The 25,584-nt window shown below is 41.5% G+C and overlaps 1 protein-coding gene across 2 annotated transcripts; it reads right to left on the minus strand.

Annotated features, from left to right (window-relative positions):
- Window positions 1-7,841: 7,841 nt before the first annotated feature.
- cdk16 (cyclin dependent kinase 16) lies at window positions 7,842-24,463 on the minus strand. 2 transcript variants are annotated; one of them, XM_084916795.1, is made up of 17 exons: window positions 24,320-24,463; window positions 23,112-23,306; window positions 20,830-20,982; window positions 18,906-19,024; window positions 16,943-17,071; window positions 15,894-15,950; window positions 15,473-15,587; window positions 15,283-15,377; window positions 15,133-15,195; window positions 14,745-14,868; window positions 13,568-13,688; window positions 13,285-13,382; window positions 12,944-13,049; window positions 12,644-12,686; window positions 12,412-12,502; window positions 12,251-12,328; window positions 7,842-12,156 (listed from the first exon to the last, which is right to left on the minus strand). In XM_084916795.1, the coding sequence occupies exons 2-17, from the start codon at window positions 23,233-23,235 to the stop codon at window positions 12,119-12,121; spliced, it is 1,554 nt and encodes a 517-aa protein (XP_084772921.1). In that variant the 5' UTR covers window positions 23,236-23,306; window positions 24,320-24,463; the 3' UTR covers window positions 7,842-12,118. The 2 variants fall into 2 exon arrangements, with proteins under 2 accessions (XP_084772921.1, XP_084772922.1); XM_084916796.1 differs by lacking the exon at window positions 24,320-24,463 and adding an exon at window positions 23,750-23,773.
- Between the last annotated feature and the right edge of the window lie 1,121 nt (window positions 24,464-25,584).

A 25,584-nucleotide genomic window follows, 5' to 3' on the forward strand; every position in this document is an offset into this window, starting at 1 on the left:
GGATAGGTTGGGCCATGATGGATACACCCGACCCATCCTTCAAATGAAGGACGCATTTGTCAGCCACATTTGAAGCAGCCTTCGAATTGGGACAGCCTTCGTCGCCTGGCTGTGACGTAATCAGCCTTCAAATGCAGCCTCCAAAGGACGCAGCCTAGGAATTGGGACACAGCCAATTTGTTGCTAGTGGAAGTTAGCTAAGATAATTTAGCCAACTTAGCTAACTCATGCTAGTTGAACTAACTAATGTCAAAGTAAACAAATGAAATAATTTGTTGCTGGTGGAAGTTGCCTCATTCAAGTATCTTCCCCCCACATTTACAGCTAGACTAGCAGCATTTAGTTATTTTTAATTACATTTATTTGTTATTATCATCTCCACTCACCACTGTCATTCTTTTTCTTTCCTCTTTTTTGTTTTTTCATTTTTGACTTCTCTTTGGATTTATGTTTTATCATCGACAATTTTGATGTTCACTTAATAAAAGGCTTATTTTATCTTGTTCCGCCTGCTTGGTGTCCTGCATTTGAGTCCAGACATAAGATTTGCTCCCTGCACATCATAACAATTAGATATCTGTATGCCAGTATAAGTGTGCTGTAGATGAGCAGGATACCATTGTACCAGGCCCCACTACTCTCCTAAACCTACCTATGAAAAAAACTGATGTGCAAAACACCAATTCTGAAGCCAACCACAGTTTCCTGGCTGACAAACATGCAATTTATGTAAGTAGTAAGTAAGTAAGTAAGTAAGTAAGTTTATTTATTAAGCGCTTTTCATAGACAGGTAGTCACAAAGCGCTGCACACAGAGATTAAAATAAACAGTACGATAAATAGCAAAATGCACAATATACACAATATAGAGTTTAAATGTAAATTAAAAATATAAAAATGTAAAAAGCATTGGTCAACAGAAAGCTTGTTTAAACAGTAAAGTTTTTAACTGTTTTTTAAAGGATTCCACAGAGTCAACCAAACGTAGTTGTAGAGGTAGACTGTTCCACAGCCTTGGTGCCACAGACTGAAAGGCTCTGTCCCCTTTCGTCTTCAGACGTGTTCTGGGAGCAACCAACAAACTCTGAGTCTGTGAGCGGAGACAGCGAGCAGTAGTGTATTTTGTGAGAAGCTTGGATAAATAATCTGGGGCTTGGCCATTTAGTGCTCTGTACGTTAAAACAATAATTTTAAAACGAATTCTAAAATCTATTGGGAGCCAATGTAAAGAACATAAAATAGGAGTGATGTGAGCTCGCTTGCTAGAGCGAGTTAGTAGTCTGGCTGCTGCGTTTTGTATAGCTTGGAGGCGAGAAAGAGATGATTTATCCAAGCTGGTAAACAGGGAATTACAATAATCTAAACGCGATGACACAAATGCATGGACAATTTTTTCCAGTTCAGCTAAGGAGACCATATGTCGCAATTTAGAAATATTCCTTAAATGAAAGAAACAGGAACGAGACAGAGATTTTACGTGTGAGTCAAGGCCCAGAGAAGAGTCAAGTATTACTCCAAGATTTCGAATATTTGGCTTAGCAGAAGAACAGAAAGGGACAAGAACCTGACTGATTTTAGAATATAGATCAGGAGGAGCTATGATCATGGTCTCTGTCTTGTTCATGTTTAAAACAAGGTAATTGTTAGAAAGCCAGTCAGAAACCTGAGTTAAGCACTGGACTAGGGTGGACAGCCTATCCAGCTGATGAGGCTTAAAGGACATATACAGCTGAATGTCATCGGCATAGAAATGATAAGACAGGTCACTAAAAGACTGAATAATGCCAGCTAGAGGAAGCATATAAAAAGAAAATAATAATGGACCCAATACTGAACCCTGTGGAACCCCGCAGGTTAGGGCAGCAGTGTTAGAGGAGAACCTATCAGTCCTAACAAAAAAAGTCCTGTCTGATAAGTAGGAAGAAAACCAGTCTAAGGCAGTTCCAGATACACCAGCCAGAACCTTCAGCCTGTTGAGTAGGATTTTGTGGTCGATGGTGTCAAAGGTAGCGCTAAGATCAAGCAAAATGATCACGGAACAATTTCCTGCATCAGATGCCATTAGTAGATCATTATAGACCCTTAAGAGAGCGGTCTCCGTAGAGTGCTGCTTTTGAAAGCCAGACTGAAAAGGGTCAAAAATCTGCAATCGGCATAGTAAGGACCTGAACTGATTTTCTACAATCTTTTCTAATAATTTACTTATAAATGGCAATCTTGAAATAGGACGATAACTACTAGGGGAGGTAGGATCTAAATTCTGTTTTTTTAACAGAGGGGTTACCTCAGCATGTTTAAAATAGGACGGAACACAGCCTTGCCTCAGTGAATTGTTGATGATGGATAGTAATGTGGGACCAATGCTGGTGAGAGTCCCAGACAGGACAAAGGGAGGTAATATATCTAAGGAGCATGATGAGGATTTCATTTTACCTATTACTGCAATTAAGTCACTGAGTGTGATTGGAGAAAAAGAAGTAAATGACCCGGGACAACAAGGGGCATCTTCATAAGGGGAGGCACTTGAAAAGATTTTGGATCTCAAGTCCATCACCTTATTTACAAAGTAATTGAGGAAAGTGCTACAGTCTTCGTCAGAAAGTAACACAGCATGCTGAGTTGGAGGAGAAACAATACTATTGATAGTATCAAATAGAATTCTTGGGTTATTTTTATGATGATTTATGAGATTATTGAAGTAAGAGGATCTGGCCTCTTTAACTGACTCATTATATAAGTGAAGAAGTTCTTTGAAGTGTTCCCGATGGACAACCAGCCCAGTGGACTTCCAGAGACGCTCTGCTTTTCGACAGGAGCGTCGAAGACCACGGGTTTGATTATTTAACCATGGTGTGCAGGAACTAACAGTGCAATGACTAGTTTTGAAAGGAGCAACCTGATTAAGAATGGCAAGACAGTGTTCATTAAGAGAATTAATAAGGATGTCAACCTCGTCAGAAGAAGGTTTAAAATTAAAAAGAGAAGAAAACTTTAAAATGACAGAGTCATCAATAAAGCGCCTGCGCCTAATAAAACTTTGAGAAAGAGACTCTGAATTGAACAATACATTAAAAAAGACTGACTTATGATCGCTAAAAGAAACATCATTTAAGTTCATGTGGTCAAGGGAAACACCACAGGTGAAGACCAAGTCCAGAGTATGCCCAGCTGTGTGAGTAGGACCTGATACATGTTGAACAAAGTTGAAAGAGTCCATAATGCTTAGGAACTCCTTAGTGGTACTATTTGATGAGTCCTCTGCATGAATGTTGAAGTCACCAACAATGATGACCTTGCCCAGTTTAATCGTGGAAATTAAAAATTCTTGTAGGTCTGACAGAAAAGCTGCAGCAGACCCAGGTGGACGGTAAATTAAAATGCCGTATATGGGCTGTTTATGTCAACATCACTGCTCCAGTAACCACCTAATGTGAACTTTGTAGATCTCTAAAAGTAGAACGTTACATCCAGGCAGCCATTCTGTCAGGGCGCTGATGCCACAGCGGGAAGATGCAGAAAGCATCTGACAAAGCAGTTGCACTTGATGCCTTGGGAAAGGAACAAGTTGTGTTGTTTTGAATAGTAGGCTATCCACTCTAGATGACACTGTCAGTGGTGAAGACTATTAGTTCAATTGTCTTTCCCAGTTTCCATGGCGGACCCCTGAGCTGAAATGAAAAGGAAGACTTTTCTTGTCCGTGCGTGTGTGTTTGCATGTGTACAAATGCTGCACTTATCTAAATATAAACAGGCTTTAAAGCACAAATATATCAGAGTCTCTGCTGCAGCGCTGTAACCAGTGGAAGAGAGAAACGAATAAAGAGACGACAGGCAGAGGAAGAAAAGAAGACAGATGAAGGAGATGCAGAGGAGAGTACAGAGCGGAAACAGAGGGAAAAGACGACAGTCTGAGGGAGAGGGAGAGAGATGCAGTGACATCACAGCAGAACAGTGAGGTAACGTCTGTGACACAGAAGCTAAACCCATAGAGCAGACTGTCATTTTTCACATCAATTAGAGCTGTTGATGCTGCAGCTCATGAATACTTAAAATGTTTTTATAAATATATTTAAAAATCTGACACCGGAATAAATTTTTTAAAGGAGCTGTTTACCAACTGAAAGTACTAGACTATAATTTTGCAAGCCTGGGTTTTTCAAGGTCGATGCACTTTAAGTCTGCAGTAAGTAGAAGGAAATGAGGAGGATGCAGAGGAAGTCACATACTAGGACATTTTTTCAAACACCTAAGATCTGAGTAAGAAGGTTAGGAGTGTTGTTGCTAGTTTGCTAAATAATCCTCAGACAGTGTTGCTTGACCTGTGGTTTTCAGTCAGCCTCAGTGATACAGCTGAGATGTGCACGTTCCTAAGAAGCAACCTAGAACACAGATTGTGTGTCATGTTGTGTAATGTGCTGGAAATCTTGGACAGAAATCATTCTGACACACTTCTGAGCTTTTAAGGTGGAGACAGTGGCCTGAAAACACAAATTTAAAAGCTTGTTATACCCTAACTCTTATGTCTGCACCCAGGCACAAGAGGACAGCAGAATAGTTACTTTTGCATGAATAATATGACTTCTGTCTTTGTTTGTAACACACAGTGTGGAATATCACAACCCCACATGTCATCCCATACGCTATATCTCACTTCTCTGTATCTTCAGGGAACAGAAGTTACAGACATAACTGTTTGCCTTTTATTGTTCTTTCGGTTAGTACTGTGTACTTTTACTGGAATAACCTTGTACCAGCCTCACTTTCTGAAACATTTTCTTTGTGAGATACCTCTCTGCTCTCTCATTGTCTTTAAAAGTGTCGCATAAACACAGAACTTCACGTCTTCACAGTCCCTGCTTCACTTTTGAACCCAGCCATCCTCTGCCTTCCACATCTGATACCGTGCTTCTGGCACAATCTTTGTCGCTGTCACTCCATCAGGATAGAAAAGCCTCTTAACAGCTTTGACACAGAAGCTGCATTCACAGAAACCATCTGAAAGCAGAGAGGGTTATGCTGACGGCTATAGTATTAAAGTAATGTGCTGGTGTGTCTGATCTATCAGCTTTACTTCTGTGTTCAGGGTGCCTACGCTGGCTTGATGGGAGACTGATGCTGTCTTGCTGCCATCTGCTGATTACAGTCTGTAATGACATCACGATCAGAGAAGATGAACCGATGCACTGAAAATCTAAAAAAATAATAATAATACCTTTAATAGTAACTATTAATAGTTACTTTTCCTTAATTAGTAATAGTGATGGCACTGGCTAATTATTATTAACCACTGATTGCTCAGATGTTGCAAGTTAAAATGTTTCGAAATCATAGAGCTAAACTTTCTTAAAGAGAATATGTATAATATAACATATAATTTGAATAAATAATCCATTATTGTAACAGGACATACATATGAAAGGAGATAAAGGAAGGCGTAATAGGTCCACTCTAACTTTGCTCTGCCCCTCTCTGCCTGTCTGTGTCTGTCAACTCTGAATTAGGACTAATATAGTCTTAGCATAGAGGCAATTTAAGATTCATCCTTTTCCACTTATCCACTTCAGGGAACCTGTCCCAGCAGTCACAGGACAAAAAGCAGGGTACACCCTGGACGGGTTACCAGTTTTGCCAGGGTAACATAGAAAGACTGACCACCTGGTACAGTCACATTCACACCTGTGGCCAATTAAGAATTGCTAATTAGTCTAACCCATGTGGGAGGAAGCCTGGGTGCTCGAGAAAACTCATGCAAGCATAGGAAGAAGTTGCAAATTCCATGCAGAAACAATAATAATAATAATAAGCTCAGACGGTAAGCAAACTGATTTAGTAGTAAGATATTTGGTTATAAGTGTTATTGTGGCACTTTGCAGTTAGTTCAAAAATCTTATAATTGAATCCAGCTTCACAGCTTGTCATATAATTCAGCTGGTTTGAACTCAGAGCTTCCAGCTGAAACCTTTAAATTATATAAGTTTTAACTTGAATAAATTATGTTTTCTGTCTTTTTTGTTTCAAATGAAAAACATCTCTGCTCACAGTTTACGAGAGACTGCTGAGCTCTTATATAGAAAAAGACTTGAGCAGGTCATTCTGAAGTTTTTATCAAGGATGATGGTTTTTATCCAGTATTTCATCTTCCTCTGCTTGTCCATGCAATAACAAACTAACAGCCAGACAACATAAATCAAAACCTGCAGCAGATCAACTGGAAAACTTTCACAGACACACAAAAAATAGTTTTGAGAGGATTTTTTTTTTAAAGGAAAACAAAATCTAAAAAAAAACCAAAAAATAAATCTGTGTTCAAGAAGAATAAAAATGTGAAACAGCCAAATTAAAACAAAGAACTTTATAAATTAGGCAGGAAAAACATAAAAACACACTCTTCAAATGAAGGTAAGTCATGCTGGACTTTTACCTGCATTGAATCGAAGCCTCAGGTTTAATGTGAATTTGTTGAATCCCAAACCGACTTCATCACAAACACTAAAAGAAAGAAAAGAAGAAACACTCTCCAGCAGCCTATAAAAACAAAATCACTTTAGAAAAGAAGAGTGTGCTCAGACAGATAGCGCTGAATGTTCGTGCACGTCAGCAGCCCGCTCTTACACGTTTCATGTTTATGGAGAGAGAAGCTCAAATCTGCAGCAGCTTTTTGACTCCATTCTGGCAAAAAGCACCAATATCTTCATTTGTCTCTGCACAAAATGAATTCTGACGTATCAGCCCATTGTATGCAGTTTATCGGTTATCACTCTCACAAATGTTGCCTGTAGGAAGCCTCAACATGCAGACTCAGCAGGCTCAGAAAGACAGAACGGGAAAATGAAGAGGACGTGGAGATAAAGAACAAGTGCAGTGGGCAGGAAAATGGTGAAGATAAGGACTATATAACTTGTAAATGACTTTAGTTTGATATATTGAGGGATGTCCTAGTTAGTAAAAGTGACTGACTTCACACAGTATCTGTGTTTGAAAACATTCCCTAATTACATGTATCGATTACACCAACTTTACTGTGGAGTAGTTTGTACATAAAACAATTAGATACTGTCTGTAAGCGCTGTGTGAAGTTTCCTCACAAGTCAGATTCACTTCATTTATCTTCTAACAGCTTATCTGCCTGAGTCCTTTTTTGTACACGGTCATTTAAGTTACTTTTCTTTCTGTTTTAGATTTAGTTGCATTTTTATTACCCCTCTCTGTCTGCACCTTATCCAGGATTTCCACTTTACTCAGTCCTCCAAACAAACCTGTTTTAGCAGTTACTCTATATTTCCAAAGCATCTGCTTCTCTGCCTTCACACACATATGAACTTATCTCACTCTTAATCCACAGGTCTAATATTACGGCGGTCCACCCTTTCAGGCTATAACTGCTTCAACCTTCCTGGGAAGACTTCCCACAAGGTTTAGCAGTTGTTTATGGGAATTCTTGACCATTCTTCCAAAAGCACATTTGTGAGGTCGCACACTGATATTGAACAAAAAGGCCTGGCTCCTGGTTTCCACTCTGATCCCAAAGGTGCTTTATCGGGCTTGAGGTCCGGACTCTTCCTACAAAATTGGGAACATGAAATTGTCCCAAATGTCTTGGTGTGCTGAAGCATTAAGAGTTTCTTTGACCTGAACTAAGGGGACAACGCCACACCATAATCCACAATTCGGCACAATGCAGTCAGGCATGTACTGTTGTCCTGGCAACGCGGCCATGGAAGTGATGGAAACCCCTGAATTCAATGATTTGGATGGACGAGTGAATACTACAGTACAGTGTACCTGTTACTGTAATATCAAAGTAGAAACACTAATAAAGTCTAATAAACAAACAGCCAACACTGATAATAAATAAAGAATTTTAATATTTATGTACTTTAAATATATCCAGTATACATGAAGTAAACATAATTGTACACAATAACAGGATATACTTTCTTTTTCATACTTGGACTCATATTTCAAGTATGCAGATCCATTATAGCATCAGATATGTCGCAGTGCTTTCTTGGCAAATGGAAGATTATTCAAATGAACAGCATAGAAGTTATCTGGAAGAATCCCATCATGCAGTGCAGTATATTGCAGATAACTTTGGTATGGTGTCGACCAAAACAAAGCATGTTAGTTCATTTACAAAAGCAGAGAAAACAGCATTTGCATCTATGTGGACCAGAAACATGCATGTTTCTCCATAGGTCACTAAAATGTTCCTAAACGTGACAAACATAGCAGACATGAACCCTGCTGCTGCCTCACTTTGCATGATTTTGAATGATTCTTGTTTTGTGTCCCGTTTTGTTTAATAATTCATGTAAAAGCAAAATGTCCAAATCTGATAAAAGGTGTTAATACAACAAAAAAAATCCCCTTTAGCAACAACGGATTTGAAGTTTAGCATCAGGAGCACCGGCTTTCAATTTTGAGGACATTAACTTCCCTCTAAAAGGCATCAAGTGTGTTTTTGTTGTATGAAATAGAGGCAAACTGAAGATTTCATACACCAGGATGTACTGCTCCCATCACAGAGCCGTGCAAACTGGATCTAAGCAAGAGGACACATATGTACACGTACAGTCTCCCTACTTCCACAAAGCAGCACGATATGGGCACATTTAACAAAGCTGCCAGTTCAGGGTCTGTGAAACGTTTGGTTTGTGGTGGGAGCAGCACACACCAATGCATGAAACGATGATCCAGCTTTTGATTTTAATGACGTCTTTTTGTTGTTATAAATGGAGGCTATTTAAAGAAGGGAAACTAATGGCTTCATACATCACAATGTACTGTTCCCTTCCCTGAGCTTCAGTAACTGGATATTATTAGAATGGAAAAGAGAGAGAAGACATGTACATGTGAAAATACAGCGTTTGTAGTTTGAGAACCAGCCCAGTCGGTCTTACGTGCACCTTTTAATAAAGTAGTACACGCCATTGTATGATGATCTGTTAACTCTGCATTAGGCAACACACTGTATGTGGAAAACTCAAGTGATGACTTCTAAAAATGTACCTGTAAAATCCTGTCCTGAAGGATTTCTGACCATTTTGCTTTAATCTCAGATTAAAACAAAAGTGCTTTTCTTTCAACACCTGGGACGTAGTGTGCTCCTGAATTCTTTTACATTATATCATATTCCTAAAACCAAAAATGCAGCTCAATCAGTGACCTCTGAAGAAACATGCGCTCTGAACTTTCACATCTATACGCCGTTTCCTGTGCAATTGAGCAGCAGCTGAGGAACAACAACACTGCAGCGTGCAGATTAAAACCTGTGATTATCTCTAATAATCAGTAACTCTGTACACATTATTACTGTAAACCCAGTCAACATTAAACTACTGACCACATCAACAGTTTAGAGTTACATTCAACAGTCATTTGTTTTAACCCAGCGTTAGCACGGCTGACAGAAGCTTCACCTTTAGTCTGACTCTCCCCCCGTCACATCACTTTGAACACATTTAAGTCCTAAAAGAAAAACACACAGGTTGCAGTCAAATAGTCAGTTTTCCTCAGGAAAGGTAAGCAGCTAATACCCATGCCTAATTTGCAACAATTATATGTAATTAGGTCAAATAAAACAGCCACAGGGAAGGTTGTAGTATACCTCAGTTTGCATGGATATGTTCTCTTTTTGTGCATTGCTGTGTTGCCAGCTTTGAGGATTATTACTGTTACTTCAGAGATACTGAAAGCCTTAGACAAAGGTTGGTGAGGAAGTCTGTATTTATACTCTTCCTGAAACAGAACACATGGGACAAAATAACTAAGACGAGATTTTTGCATCGCTGGACAGAAACACCAAAGCATCTGCTGCCAGTTTAGTGTGTGAGCAGGCCGACTCTGAGCACTGTGGCTCTCTTTGAAGTCCTTAGAAATCATCCTTTTGTAACATGTTTCATTGAAGTTAAGGAAAAGTGATTAGAAAATTACACAGGTGATCATTTTTTTGACCATTTGACTGCAGCCAGTGTCCAATTTTATTCACAGAAACACAGTAAACACTCTGAATTACTACCTATAACGGCAACTCACCTCCACAATGTTTTATTGTTTCGTTTCAATGATTCACGGGGAGCAAAAGTCTGAATATTTTCAGTCTGATATCTTTTTCTGGTATTTAAAAAAAAATGTACACCTCTAGAATCCATTCTAACTTTTTAAGACTTCAGACTTCTGCTGCCGTTCAGTAAAACATAAAGGAGGTGCGTTCGTTTACGGGCACTGGATGTTTCTAACCTCCCACAAACATACAACTGTATGCAACATTTTTACAGCAGATTGAAAAGTCAGCTTCCTCTGAGTCAAACACCTTGTTCGATGGTTATTATTGTCTTATTATTTCTCTATTGCTAAGATTTCTTCACAGCTAAAAAATAAAGATTCACATCAAGAACAGCTTATCTCTTAAAAATATGAACACTCTTAAAACTGATAAAAATACAAAAAAAATGAAATAAAATTAAAAACTGGCTTTTTGAAATTACATCTGTTTTTGAAGGGATGAAATCTGAAAACTACCTGAAGGTTATATGAATCCCATCCAGCGACACCTGGACTCTGTGCAGGGGAAGATTAGCTCTCAACGAGGATGTGAATCTCTTTAAAATGTTCTTTTGCAGTCTGTTTCCACACAGACTAAAAACTACGAGCTGCAAAAAGTTCTTTATGAAAGAGAACGCGATGCTGCGTGTAATTTGCCATCAAAAATTGGGAATTTCCTATGAAATGTGCAACAGACAATCGGCTGACTGCTGGTTGAGTCTGTGCAGAAACAAACTTGTTTGCTGCTGTTTAAACAGCAAATCAGAACCCTGCATTTTCCTCTGACATGTCATGGGGTCTAATGAGGCAAAGGCATCACACTTTTCAACAGTCTCCATGACAAAAAAAAAAAAAAAAAAAAGAAGAAAAAAAACCCTACTTACTGATCTCCAATAAACAAAAAAAACAAAAAACAAATAAAACTTCAGTTGAAATAAATTCTCTGTGATAAGCTATATACGGCAGATTTATGGTGTTACCATCTCTTGGTATTAAAATAATAAAATATATATATATATATATATATATATATATATATATATATATAAATAAATAAATAAAACAGTATTACAGTATAAAGTTCGAGTGTACGACACACACATGCAGAACAGCAGAAATCAGGTTCACACTTTCAAAATAAAAGCAAAGGTTTAAATTTCCACAGATGTGTGTTTGGCTTCTCCTGCAGGCTGTTTAATAGTAACACTGTAGTGTAAAATGTAATACTGTAAACCGAAACACAATCGGCAGCTCGACACAGATAAGGAGACCGCTGAAGAGCTGCGGGTTTAAAACAGAGAACATTTGTCTTCAGCCTTTAATGTGAAAACAGCGCCTGTTTTCCTCTCGCTGCAGGGTCGACGTTACTCTGACGGTTTCATCTCATGTTCGGTAGCACGTTAAAAAAATATTAAAATAAATCAAGCGGTAATTTAGGGAAAACTTTGGAGTCAGAATTTTTGAATTTGTGTTTTTTGTGTTTAACAAACTGAATTTTTATTGTGTTTCATCAGGTGTTATTAAAGTTTTAAGCAGGTACAGTTCAGCACGCTGGGACTGGATCGTGGCTTCAGTTTAACGCTGACTTTGCTGCCGCAGATGTTCACACGGGTGATATGACGTATACGGCTGTTTCCAGGGGTTTCCATGACAGCAGAGCTGAATTCCAGGTTTTCCAGGACTTTCACCAACTTGATATTTATGTGTTTAATCTGTGCAGTGAAAATGGAAGACAGAACCTCCTGGAGAAGCTTTTACTACTATTCACCCGTTCATCTCTCCGTGTACCGAGGTGAAGCTCTGAAGCCCGTTTCCGTTAGTCACAATATTCTGTGCTCTGATTGGTCGGGTAGCTGCAGCGAATCATAATTTCCTCTCTGTGTAAACAACGGGCTTCATCTTCTCGTTATAAATAATAGTAACTTCTGTTTTCTTCTACTCTGTTGCACTTGCTGTTAGTCAGTAAAGTAACTTGCAGTAAATCCTCTAGGAAAAAAGCATCATCATCGTCACTTCCTGTCCTGTCAGTTTCCCTTTGTTTGTCCAGCAGCAGACTCCGCCTCTCCACGATGTCAGAAAAGCATACTCCGCCTCCTGTTTGGACTGTTTGCTGGACAGAAAGACAAAAATAGACAATGTCAGTGTCAGACTAACCCAGCAGAGAGCCACGCCGGCTCTGCCTCCTTCCCCACACAGACTGTTACCTGGATCCGGTGCTGCTGCTGTTGGTCTCATCATTTCCTTTTCAAGCTGAATCTCTGGCAGGGTGAAGATGGACGTCGCTAAACAAAAACAACCACAGCGCCTCTGTGACGTTACCGTAACAACAGGGACCAAATGGGACCGGTGTGAACTTTAAACTTACTGTCAGGAAGTAACTTCACTCTTTTTCCAAGGTTACTGAAGTAAGAGTGGTTCATCGACTCGTCTGCAGAGATCCTCTTCTTCCCCTCAAACTAAAGTTTAAATAAAGTTTAAACTTTAAATTTTTATTTTCCCCATCATATAAATGAACACAAAAAACCCCCCAAAATGTTATTTATTCGTTATGATTCAGAAAGAAAAGGAGACGCACAAACACTGAGAGGTTAACTGACCTGTAGGAATTCTGACAACAGCTCCACTCCTTCAGTGCTGAGCCTGAACACAAAAACACAAACTTCATTATCTGGTCCAGTGAGCCTTTAAGATTAATGCACATCTGTGTGCAGCTGCAGATCTGGTGACTTAAAATAAAAGTAAAGAGGAAGGCTCTGTGGAGGCCACTGCAAAGGAATCACACGGATCCTGGTGGGTCAGCAGCAACAGACTGGACATATGGATGAGGAGGCTTAGTGTTTTAACCCCCGGCTACTAAAACATGTGTAGTTACGGTGTACATGTGTGCAGCTCTGCACCTGGGAGTGTGGTTACTCAGTCTCTCTGCTTTGTATTGAGGATAGTTAAACGCCACAAACTCCTCATTAGAAGTGATCCCAGGCCAGGTCTGCTCTGTGGGAGTACCTGCACACAAAATACATACAACCAGGTTTATTATAAATATAAATTCAAAAGCTTAACAGCTACTATTTTTTTTGAAACATACATTTAAATTAATTTACAAAATAAAGCTAAAAACAGCAGCATGATGAGGTCTGGTGAGACGTCCCTCCCACGTCCAACCTAAGGCATGCTTTTAATCAACAGAGGTCGATGGTGTCCTCAAAAGATTACGAAGTAGAAGATGATTGGTTCTCACCCAACAATTTAAAGATAAAGTGAAGCTCCTCCTCGACTGTGGAACCAGGAAACAGAGGTCGACCTGTCGCCATCTCGTAAAAAATGCAGCCAACACCCCTAAAAACAGAAAGGCAGACAAGCGTAAAGACACGCACACACACGGCAAGAGGTTTGTCTCATCAGATGGTTTAACCATAGTTGATCATTTCACCACAGAAGAATCGATTTTTTTAAAATGTAATTTATCAAATTTTCTAGTAGCAGTACTACAATAGAGTAGTACAGTGTACTGCATCACTGACCACATGTCGATGTGAGTGGAGTAGTCGGTGCTGCCCAGCAGGATGTCAGGTGGTCGGTACCACAGCGTCACCACCTCGTTGGAGTACGTCTTTGTTGGGATCGACTTTGCTCGAGCCAAACCTGAAACAAACACACACGTGTCATTAAAGCCTCATCATCACTGTCTTTACACTGATTCAGATTACATTTGTATCCTAACAGCTAAAATAAATGTATTCATTCTCCGTAAGGACCACGACTCACACTGCCCCAAAAGGCATTTTAAATACTTTCTGGGCGTTGCATTACAAATAGAGTGACTCTGCTGTCCTGAATTCACCGAGGAGGTCATTCTGTCTCTGGTTGTGGAGGTCAGACGTGTGTCTGTAATCCTCCTCTGCCAAACTGCACAGAGCAAATCCATGTCTCTGGCTCATCGTCAAAGTCCAGGCATAAAAAGGAATCGGTCGCCCTCTGTGTCTTTAACCGCACGGCCTGAAGCTGTTTTAATATCCAATTCTCACAGGAACCAAAAATCGACTCTCTTCCAATAAAACTGTCTCCACAGGTAATACAGGAAGAACGGCTCTCTGCGATGCTGTGATAAATAAATGAAGTGAAGGTCTGAGAGAGGTCCCTGAAGAACTTCACATCTTCATCACTAACATGACATAACTGCCAGCTGGTTGGAATGACAACAACAAGATGAAGAAAATCACGAGGTTTAGTGATAATCGTGGCGCTGGAAAGGCAGGGATTCAGCCGGGGGCTCCCACTGGCCAAGGGTTCGGTCTGCAATTTAATAAGTAGCACTTGTTGTGTGTGTGTGTGTGTGTGTGTGTGTGTGTGTGTCACAGATGGGCTTGGCAACAGCTGGGCAGCTCTTCACACACACAGTTGATTTGGTCTTTTACTTTCTTGTTCCTCCAACCAATAAATAATGGACTTGACTGTCGGTCCATTTCTTCATGTTTTGTTCCACCTTCAGAGCCAACTGGTCTTGTTTTCTTGTTTGCCTTTTCCTTAGTTTTAGCGTGACAGGTCCCGGTAGCTCACGCTTACATCATTACACATTTACATCACTCAAAGGTGCGTTTTGCACAAGAAAAACCTCAGACACTAAGATGTAAATAGGTCCTAACTTTACAAAAAACAAACAAAAAAAAAAAAAACTAAGACAGTGTCTGCAGGACTCACCAAAGTCTGCTAGCTTGAGCTCTCCTCGCTCATTGATCAGCAGATTTTGTGGTTTTAGATCTCGATGGAGAACTTTCCTCCGGTGGCAGTACGACAAACCTCGCAGCAGCTGGAAAAGGAAGAGCTGAGGACAGAAACACCACTGCAGTTACAGGAAAAGTCGATGAGCACATGATGCAAAGAAAAACCCTCAAAAACAGGGAAACAAGAGAAGAAGAATTCCTTCTGCTTTGTTTTTTAATTTATTTTTTATCATTGTTTAAAAATCTATCAAAATCAGAAAAGTTAAATCACCAGCAGGTTTGTCACATCAGTTTGTGCCACACACACACACACACACACACAATTAATTTCATTTTACTAAGAATAAAACACAAACTTTTCTCACTTTGACATTGTGAACATGAATGACATTTCCACAGTCGTCCAGATACTGCTTCAGATCCTTGTCCTGAAACACATGAACACACATTCAAACACACCAAAGAAGAAGAAGAAGAAGAGGAGGAGTTTGTGTATTATTGTGTGCATTTCTTACCAGGTACTCAAACACCAGTGTGAGGGATTTCTGCGTGTGGATGATGTCATGAAGCGTGACGATGTTGGCGTGTTTCAAATCCTTCAACAGAGACACTGAGGAGTAAAAAGTACAAACATGCTGTCATTAGTACTTCTACTACTGTAGTACCAGTAATACTTCTGTTGGTTCAGTGTCAGTGATGCAGTACCTTCTCTGATTGCAGTACACGGAGCTCCTTCTTCATGTTCCAGTCTAATTTCCTTCAGAGCCACGAGATTTTCAGTCAGTTTACTCCGACCTTTATACACTGTGGCATAGGTCCCCTACACACAGGTGAGACACAGAGAGGAGAGAGGCGGGGCATTTGGGCCATCGGAATCTTATTTACTGATTTCTGGAGCCAAAAGCAAACATTACAACAAAAAGAGTGGACTGTCAGGTAAAGCTTTGTACACTTAATTTGTAGAAAAGGTCAGAAAACTTTACATGTAGTTAGTAAGTCTGAAATGAAACCTTTAAGGAGTGTCACAGCGCAGCACGGAGCACTTAGATGCTGTTTGTGTTCTTTATTAAACAGTTTCCAAGATCTGTCTGACATCAACAGACAGAAGGAGATAATGTGGCCTCACCTCTCCCAGTTTGTCCAGCTTGATGTAAGTCTCCAGCTTCCCAAAACCAATCTCTGACTGCAGGCAAAGAGGCAGACAGGAGAGGGTTAAAATAACCTGCGCTGGCACACTAAATGCAAGAGAAACAACACAACAAACATCCTGCATTACTTGAAACAACAGAATCAGAAACCGGTTTCACACTTGCATCCCCCCTACAGACACACAGTCTGCAGCCCAGCGTATCCAAATTCAGGGGCTGCATCCTTCAGAGGCCGTATTTGTAGGCCGATTACGTTACAGTGGCGCGACAAAGGCTGTCCAAATGTCTGGGTCACAAAATAAACGTTTAACATATTTTCAGGCGAGAATGTAGCTGTGTAAACCTCAAGTATCAGCTCGGTTTATCAAGACATCACATATTTGTAAAAGCGCTCCGACGTTTTCGGAGACGTCTGTTGCCCACCAGCTGGATAGCGAGCCGGGGTTCAAGGCTCACTAGAGCCGGTGAGAACAGCGAACTCCTGGTACATCGTTTTCAACCCCCCCACGGTCACTACTCAGGTTAAACATGATTTATAAGTCAGTTAGATAAATTAAAAATGTTATTGTTTGGCTTTTTTCAGTGTTTGATTTGTTCCTGAGTAAATCGGTTTGGCTGAGATTAAAGTTATAGTTTTTACACAGCTGAATAAACGTCAAGCAGACAGCTGATTATCAGAAGTGTGAGATGGTCGAATTTACTCCAATGTCCTGTTATATTTTAGACAGCAAGGAGCAGACGGCCGAGTTTATTAAACTTCACTGAGACAATCTGCAAATTTCATTAAAATTTTAATAAACCATCATCTTGTCTTTATTTTTAGTTAGAAATGATAGTTATATAAGAGCAGATGCTGCTGGTCCAATAAGCTGTACTTTCCACGTCCAATGGACGCCTGATCCGATTAGTCGACTAATCACAAAAATAATCGGTGACTAGTCGACTATCAAAATCATCGTTTGTGGCAGGCCTACCCAAAACTGTCCCAAACACCTGCGTGAAAACGAAAAGAAGCAGTTACACATACCAGAGACACTCTACGCAGCCGCCTGCTGATTGGCTGCTCGAACAGAGCTGGACCAATCACATTAAACTTCTCCAGGTAATCGTCTGGAAGACGGATGTCAGCCGGTAACGACAGACGTTTGTTGATGTCCTGAAACAGAGAAGAAACACAACAGAATTCACGTGAACGTTCACCTTCATCCTCCGCAGCACCTGACAGTTTATTTTCATCAGCAACGACCTTTTACCGCTGCCGGTAAATGTTCAGTCATCATGAAAGGAACCGTTTCATTTTAAGATGAAATGTCTGCATTTGATCTGAAGTAGCACTAAAAACAAACAAAGGGCAGACAGCACTGGAAATGCAGGCCCTGAATGCAACCTGTGACCACTGCAGCAAACAGTAATCGCTAGGGATGGGTACCGGTATTGGCTCTGACATAAACGGTAGTAACCAGACCGAAAAGCAGCGCACATTTCGGTGCTTTATTTCGGTGCTTTTTTTTCCTGAGATGTCACACACTTTGAATTCTAGCCAATCATTTTACGTTTCCGAGGATAGTAGGCGGGTCCAGGTACGTACGTTCTTTTAGAGCAGAGCTACAGATTAAAAATGCCCAAGGAGGACCGGTCAAAAGTCTGGCTGTACTTAACAGCAAAAGATGCAAACTCAGCAGCCTGCAACAAGTGCTTTAAGGTGATACTGTGCAAAGGAGGTAACACCTCAAATCTGATGAAACACCTGGCGACGCATAGCGTTTTTTTTTTTTAAAGCCGAGAAATGCGCCGTATTTGATAGCTTGCTGCGAGACCTCACACCGAGCACATCTACTGCGGGTGTGGTGCCTGATATCGGTCCCGGAGTTTGCAACATCCCCCAAAAACCCAAAGAGGAGAGTCCTGGCCCCTAGCCCTGCCAGTGTAGCAGAAATGATGAGGATGATGATGCAGCAGCAGCCGTTCTTCTCTGCGTGAGTAGCTTAATGTTGTTCGTGTGTAATTTACGTTGAGTAGGCTAACCACGTTATTACATTAATGCATGTAAGGTGAACTAGCAAACACCGTCGTAGTTACATGTGGCTGTCTTCTTGTTTGATGGCAGATACTCCCTTCACCCTGGCCAAAAATGACCAAAGAAAAAGTGGAAAACAGTTAAACATGAAAAAAACAAAATGCCTGCAAAAACAAAAGCCCACATAGAAAATAAAAAGCTCACAGATGAAAGAGTCCTCACTCTCTAAGCTGTTTGCTTTTAATGACACAGCAGCTCAATCAGCCCACACTTCAGCCTGACAGTTATTGTAGCCTATTGGCTCATTTACAGCTTTACCAGCACTGCACAGGTAAACCCAGCTTTGTTAAGCACCAGTTCGAGTTTGGCGCTGAAACGAACACATTTTGCTCGCTCGTTCCTTAAAAGCAGGACCTGGACCAGCCAGCATCACAGCTGTGCATCTGTACCCGGAGACAAGCCGAGTCTTTCAGTCGTGAAAAAGATGAAGACAAGCTCGCTGACATATTTGGGAAGCTGCAGGCTAAACCACTCCAACGCATCTTTGCATCTGATAAATATTAATGTTAGAGAAACACACGGCACCATCTCAGTCAGAGCAGTGTGAAGGGCCTCCGTCAGCAGCTACGACGCGCTGGACTGAAGAGGCAACAAGAAATCTCAAACCAGACTTAGCTCTAAAACACATTTGGCTGAAGATATTCCTTTGGAAGGAATGTAAGCCTGCAGAGCACGCAAGCTGAAACACCCACATCCAAACAACTAAACAGCCAGAAAACAAGCAGCTGGAGAAGAAAATATCAAAAACAAAGCCGACCAAGGAGGCGAAGAGCTGCACCAAACCGCTAAAAGGTGCTAAAGGCTTTGCAGAAAACAAATAGTGAGTGCTCTTTAAAAACTGGGGAATATCCCAACATCTCTGCTTTACTCCAGTAAGCTCACCATGTGTGTGTGTGTGTGTGTGTGTGTATACCTCAGTAGAGATCTTCTTATTCCTCATTCTGACTTTAACTGGACTCTGAACATCATCAGAAGAAGAAGCTGGATCGCTTTCTCCATCTGAGCTCATTTTCACATCTTCATGGACGATCTCTGAAAACACACACGAATAACATTCACACGCATACAAAGAGTAGAGCAGGCCTTAAATTCCCCATATCACCAAATGCACCAAAACAAGTCCGATCTACAGAGGCTCCTCCCTACAACTCATCTCAGAAATCCCGTGTCCAGGCAGGTCAGAGCTGTTTTGGTGGCATGACTCACAGCTAATCCTCCTCTGCAGTAGCGTCAAAAACAGGAATATCCTGCCTGAGAGTGATGCTGAAAACGCACTCTGCTGTATCTGTCACTTCCAGGCTGGACTACTGTAATTCATTTGTATCAGGATGTACTCATAGCTCTCTGAAAAGCCTCCAGCTGATGACGAAATGCTGTAGTAAGAGTACTAACGAGGACTAGAGAAAGAGCCATTTCTCCCATATTAACTCTCTCATATTAACTTGTCTTCATTGGCCCCTTGTGAACTCTAGTATAGAGCTTAAAATCATTTTCATCACACACAAATTCCTGAATGAGCAGAGTCCATCATATCTTAAAGACTTAATAGTATCGCATTATCCCTGGAGACTGAGAGGCAGAGCCACGCTGATCTTTTCTATGGCACGACATTATTTCCTGCAACACTCCATAGAATTGGAGGCAGAGCCTTGAGCTATCAGACGTCTCTCCTGTGGAACCAGCTCCCAGTCTGGGTTCCGGAGTCAGACACCCTCCCTGATTTTAAGCTTTTCTTTTTGGAAACAATTACATTTCGGGCTGGATCAGGTGACTCGAACGCTCCTTGGTCATGTTACACAACTTCTCATATTACGCACCTCTCCTGTGCTCTCTTTTACTTTTTATATGCTGTGATTGCATGCATTCATTTTGTTTCTTCTATCTCCCCACAGTCTCTGCTCTCTCTGTATCTGTTCTGCAGGCCAACCTGCTCAGTATTTAATCTTATATTCTTTCTATTTCTACATCGCTCTGCTTTTTCCTGTCACTGCGACCGGTTGCAGCAGATGGCTGTTTAAGCCTGGGTCAGCTGCAGGCAAATGCTTATTTCTCAGTTCAGAGTAAATGGTAAAAATGGAAAATGGCCTGTATTTGTATAGCGCTTTACTAGAGAGCTGATATGCAGCAGAATGCAACTATGCAGCGCATGTTCTGCACAGTCAGTCTGCAAAAATTTGGGAAAGAATTCATCAGTTCATGGACAAAACGCAGCGCTGTTTGTATGACGTGGCTAAGAAAACATCCACAGAGTAGACTTTGTAAATTTACAATTACAAGAAGAAATACAAACACCATTTCTGTGTAAAATGATCGTGCACGCCGTGTGTAAAACAAAGTATTTTGACTGGTGTGTTTTTATATTTATGGAGTGCATCTCTGCAGCACGTACACTCTCAAGCCCAGAGCAGCCACTTTCATTGATTAGAGCAGAAGTGTGACGTTGCAGCATTCAGCCTGCCAACACACGAAGTGAAGCCACAGCGTCCGTCGGACTGTTGTTTTCTGGTGGTGCTGTACTGAATTTAAATCGAGGGGAATGCCTCTTTCACTGCTCCAGCATTCAGATTTAAATTCACCAATTATGACTTCATTCCTGTTTCACAGCCAACAACTGATCTATGTTTTCACTTCACAAGAGAAATTAAATTTAGTTAGTCGTTAAAATGAAACATCACCAGTTAAACTCCTCATCTACATTTTCAAGCATACAGCAAATTCAACTTCTATTTTTATGTTGATAGATGCGCAGTACATGATTATACTGTATATATTCAGCACGTATGTGTGTATTAGTGGTACAGTACTTGTGCATGTACATGTATTTGCGGCATTAGTACCCAGTCTGGTGGCGTGGTTCAGGTAGGAGCTCAGGCTGCGTCCGAGGCCTCTGGGTTTCCTCAGTGAGGTGCTGTACGACTGAAGTAAAGACTGAACTGAAGAGGATGAAGATCGAACCTTCAAACCTCCAGAGGAACGAAGAGACACCACCTCTGAGGGGGGAGATGAAGGGGCGAAGTGAGGGAAGGATGCGGGGAGGAAAGGATGAGGGAGGTGTAGGAGGAGGTGAGGGGAGGAGGCGGGTAACGGTTGGTTGATTTGGAAGGAAAAAAAATGAAAGTGGGGTTAAAGGAGAAAAAATAAATTCAAATTAAACAAGTGTTATATTATTGATTAATTGATTGACAGGTCCAAGAGGCAACCAATCAAATCACAGATCCAACCAACCAGTCAGATCAGAGGAGGGAATCAGGCGGGAAGTGTCAGGAATTAAACCAGCAAGCTTCCAGTTACTGGTTTGCTGTGTGAGCGGCAGACCAGTTTATAAAGCTGGTTAGCAGCTGGTTAGTTCTTGACTGTTTTAACCGGGACTAATTTTAATTAGTTAGCTACATATTTAAAAAAAAAAGAGGGGGAAAATAAAATGAATAAATATATTTTATTCATGTTATTTACATACTAAAGCATTCAGCCAATCAGGACAAAGTTCTGCCATCACAGAGGTGGCTCCCTATTGGTGGAGCCGGAGGAAAAAGTCTGCAGCTCGCTGCAGTCGCCAAGCTCACGGCAGGTTATGTCACCATGTGACACAGTGACACTCTGCAGCACCAGCGGACTTCAGACAAATCTTTAACCAGCATGCATCACGGCAAGCCAGCGCTGCACAGCCGGTCATGTGGTCGCCCGTACTACAACATATGTCCAACATGCCCAGAATATCTTTGCCTTATCGGGCTTCACTTTCTCTGACATCCACAGTCAGACTGAACAGTCACACAAAGGTGGCCATCAACTCGACAAGCTTTCAGTCAAGTTACAAGTGAGTTCCCACGAGCTGTGACAACCTGCTGGGATCATGTGGGAAAAACACAAAAATATAACAAACACTATACAGTTGCTGTGGTTCAAATGGAAGCGTGTGATAGGAAAAGCACTGGATAGACAGCAATTAAATCCAGGAACTAACACTGGGGGTGGGATTCCTTATTTTCTGTCATATATACATATACTGTTAAAGCAGTCGATGCTAGGGCTGGGAAATTTATCAAGTGCGTAGTCTTTGGAACATAAGGTCTGGAGTTCAAATCCCGGGTAGAGCAAGCATCCAGGCTATTCAAGCCTACCGTGGAACATGAGCGAGGTAAGCATGGAAGCAGGCCCAGCTTAACAAGCTCTGTGTCAGGTGTTGCCAGGACATACTGATGGGAAGTGGGTTACTCTTTGCACTGTGTGACATCAGAAAGCGAGGACAACCCCAACGTGGTCACCATGGAGGATAAACACATAAGCCCCAAACAAATCAGTAGCTAAACTACTGCAGTAGAACGAGAGATTAGAAACAAAATGAGCACAAGTCTCCTTTAATAGACTTGTCATGGCAGCACGAGTGGATACGACTATAATTACAACTGTGTATTGCATTAAATGAACGCGTTGCTTCGCTGTATTCTTATGTGTAAAACAGCATTAGCATTATTGTTTCCCTGAGGCTTTTTGACTGTCTGAGAACAAATGGAAACAGAATTCTAAATGGTAAGTAGGCTGCCTTGCAAATTTCATACAACATATAAAGTATTTAACCCTAGAACACTAATGTCGGGTGATGTTCACCCACACGGTGAATAAAAATCACTTGGAGGTAAATTCCAAGGGAATTTATACAGTTAGCTGGTCATTTTTCTCTCTCTCACAGATGTCAGTAATGTAGGGAAACTGGACAAAGCTCACATGTCCCAGGAATGGGTGCACCAAAGAATTTCCCAGTTTCATAATTTATTTTTAGGACTTTTTTGTTCCACATGTTACCTTTTTTCTCTTTATGACATGTTGTATAAGGGGAAAAATAAGAGTACTTTAATTTCCCGTTTATTGTTGTATGTTTTTATATATATAGGTCTCTGTCCATCAAGGTTCAAGACATCTTCTAGGAATGGTGACACTATATCCAGTGGACAGCAATTTTCCATGCCGATCTCTCATCTCAAGCATAACCTGCACCTGAGCAGCCAGGTGTGTGGCATTAAATAAAGCCGCCATCATAAAAATTGAAAACCCAGCGCTAAACCTGAAGCTGAGCTCTAAAATCTCGGTACAGGCCTCTGTTCACACCTGACAGGATTACCTGAGTCGCTGTGTGACGTTGCTTCCTGAGTGATGGTGTCACTCAGTGTCCTGTCCCCTCCCCCTGACCCACCCCTCCCCAGAGTGAGTGACAGCTGCCGTTTGATCTTCCTCATCCTCTCCATTAGCGGGGGCCGAGGGGGGAGAGGGGGACGTGACGCCAAGGGGGGCGGGGCTGCCAGTCTGGAGACCACGCCTGGACAGGTAGAAATAAAAGGACAAAAATGTAAATACCCAAACAGTTGGAAACACCTGAACCCTCAACATCTGACTCATCATGCCTGAATCAGTAGTTATGCATATTCATCTACCATTCATTCACCTAACACATCATCACCTGCCACACCACAGCCGAATAGGTCTACCTCACAAGAATCACTCGTCTCACCTGAACATCATCACCTGTAGATCATCAGCTATAGATTCGGCTCACCTGTACATGACCACCTGTATTCATGTCACCTGTATTCAAGTCACCTATGGATTCAGTTTACCTGCACGTCACCACCTGCCATATCACAGCTAAATTGGTCTACCTCAGGAGAAGGACTGTTCTCATCTGAAGATTCAGTTTACCTGACACATCATCATCTTTATGCTCATCTCACATTGAAATCACTACATGCACTCTCATCTCACCTGCAGGTCATCACACTTAAAACTAATCCCACGGAATACCCTGAAAACGCGGGCACGAGTTTCCACAGGTGAATCTGACGCACACAGGTGAGTGTGATGTTACTCGGTGTTGATGAAAAGACTCGGGGCCTCGGATTTGTGTAGCAGGAAGTACCTGCACTCACTAATGAACCCAAACAGCCACTTAGATCCGCTTCATGTCACGTGCACACCTGACGGCTAACACCTGGCTGAGTGACAGGACATGTACCTGACAGATGCGTTACGTCACTGCCCGTGGATCTGACGGCACGGAACGGGAACTGAAGCTACGTGTGTGTCCCCGTGGCAGCTGTTGTTTGTGTTCTGCCGCTTCGGGTGTCGTGTCTCCGTGGACCTGCCTACGCCTGTGTGTTTCTGAGCTGGAGAGCCGAGGACGGGAGCCGTGTATTTCCTGCAGTAAACCGTCCTCCTCACTGTTATAAATAGCAGCGGAGGCGGAGCGGCCGCTGCTCCCTCAACGACTCACTCACCATTTGATAAAGACGGTTTTCCGGTTACACGCGAGGCCCAGGGGTGACCGTTACTCACCGGGAGGGTTTATCCCAGTCTGTCCCGGGTTATCCGTGGCTCGGTTCAGTCTGACGGCTTCTCGGATCTTCCTGGCTCCCAGTAATCTGCAGCCATGTTGCTGCTCTGCTCAGCTCCGCTCCTCCGGTGCGTCCTGACGGAGACGCTCACGGCACCGTCGGTGACGTAACAACCCGGCACGTGTCCCCGCCCCTTTTCATTTCTTCATATATATTTTTTATTAAATAATATGTAAATATGTTGATTATACAAACAGCAGCTAAAAACAACAAGAAATTGTTCCGAAAAGAAGCCAGTCGTTTGTTTGCTATACAAACAATTTAGTTAATAATAAGACACACTTGGATATGAGGGATATTTTTATACTTTTACTAAATAAAAAGTTAAATAATCACTTTGTTAGTAGCTTGTCACAAACACATAATTTGTTCGTTCATTGCTTTTCAATCTATAAAAAAAATGACCAAACATGACCGTTAGACCAGCAAGCTGATTCGCTGTTATGTCCATATGTTGACATAATGTGGAGAGTAACTGGACAAGTGGAGTAATGTCCTTTAAGAAACAGGAAAAAAAGTCCAGGAAAGCCCTGACACAGGCCCTGAGACATGTCTGGTCTTTGAGTTGATCCACTCATCACTGAAGCCTCATCACAAATGCTATCAGTGTAAGAGTGGCTACAAAGGAACATGACTCAAAAATCCTGCCTCAGGTTGTACAGAGTTTGGTTTAAGTAGTCATCAATACGTATGGAGGAGGTCAGGAGAGAGTGAGTGTCTGCAGCCATCTATAAAACAGTGGGTTTGGATTCCAGTGTTATTGGAGATTTTGTCAAAATTGATGGATTTATGAATGCAGAAGAGTATCAACATCTTTTGATACATAAAATACCATCTGTGGGGTCTCTAATTAGCAACAACTTCATTTTTGAACATGACAGTGATTGCAAACATACTGCCAATGCAGTAAAAGCTGCATATATAAACACAATCAGTCATGGATCGGCCTCCCCAGAGCCCACACCTCATCATCACTGAAGCAGTGTGGGATCATTGTCACAGAGAACAAAAGGTAGCCGACATCCAAAGAAGAACTTTGAAGAACTACTCCTGAAGGCTATGATGAAAAAATAAAGGCGTCATATCAAATATTGAATTTCATGCTCATGAACCCATGAGTTTATTCAAACTGTTTCCCAATTTCCTAACAAAATATCAAGAAACCAGGAGTGGCTCAAGACCTTTGAATAGTAATTCTCCAGTGAT

The sequence above is a fragment of the Perissodus microlepis genome, chromosome 20 (assembly GCF_051167445.1).
Source record: "Perissodus microlepis isolate ML-2025 ecotype Zambia chromosome 20, ASM5116744v1, whole genome shotgun sequence".
NCBI classification, from domain to species: domain Eukaryota; kingdom Metazoa; phylum Chordata; class Actinopteri; order Cichliformes; family Cichlidae; genus Perissodus; species Perissodus microlepis.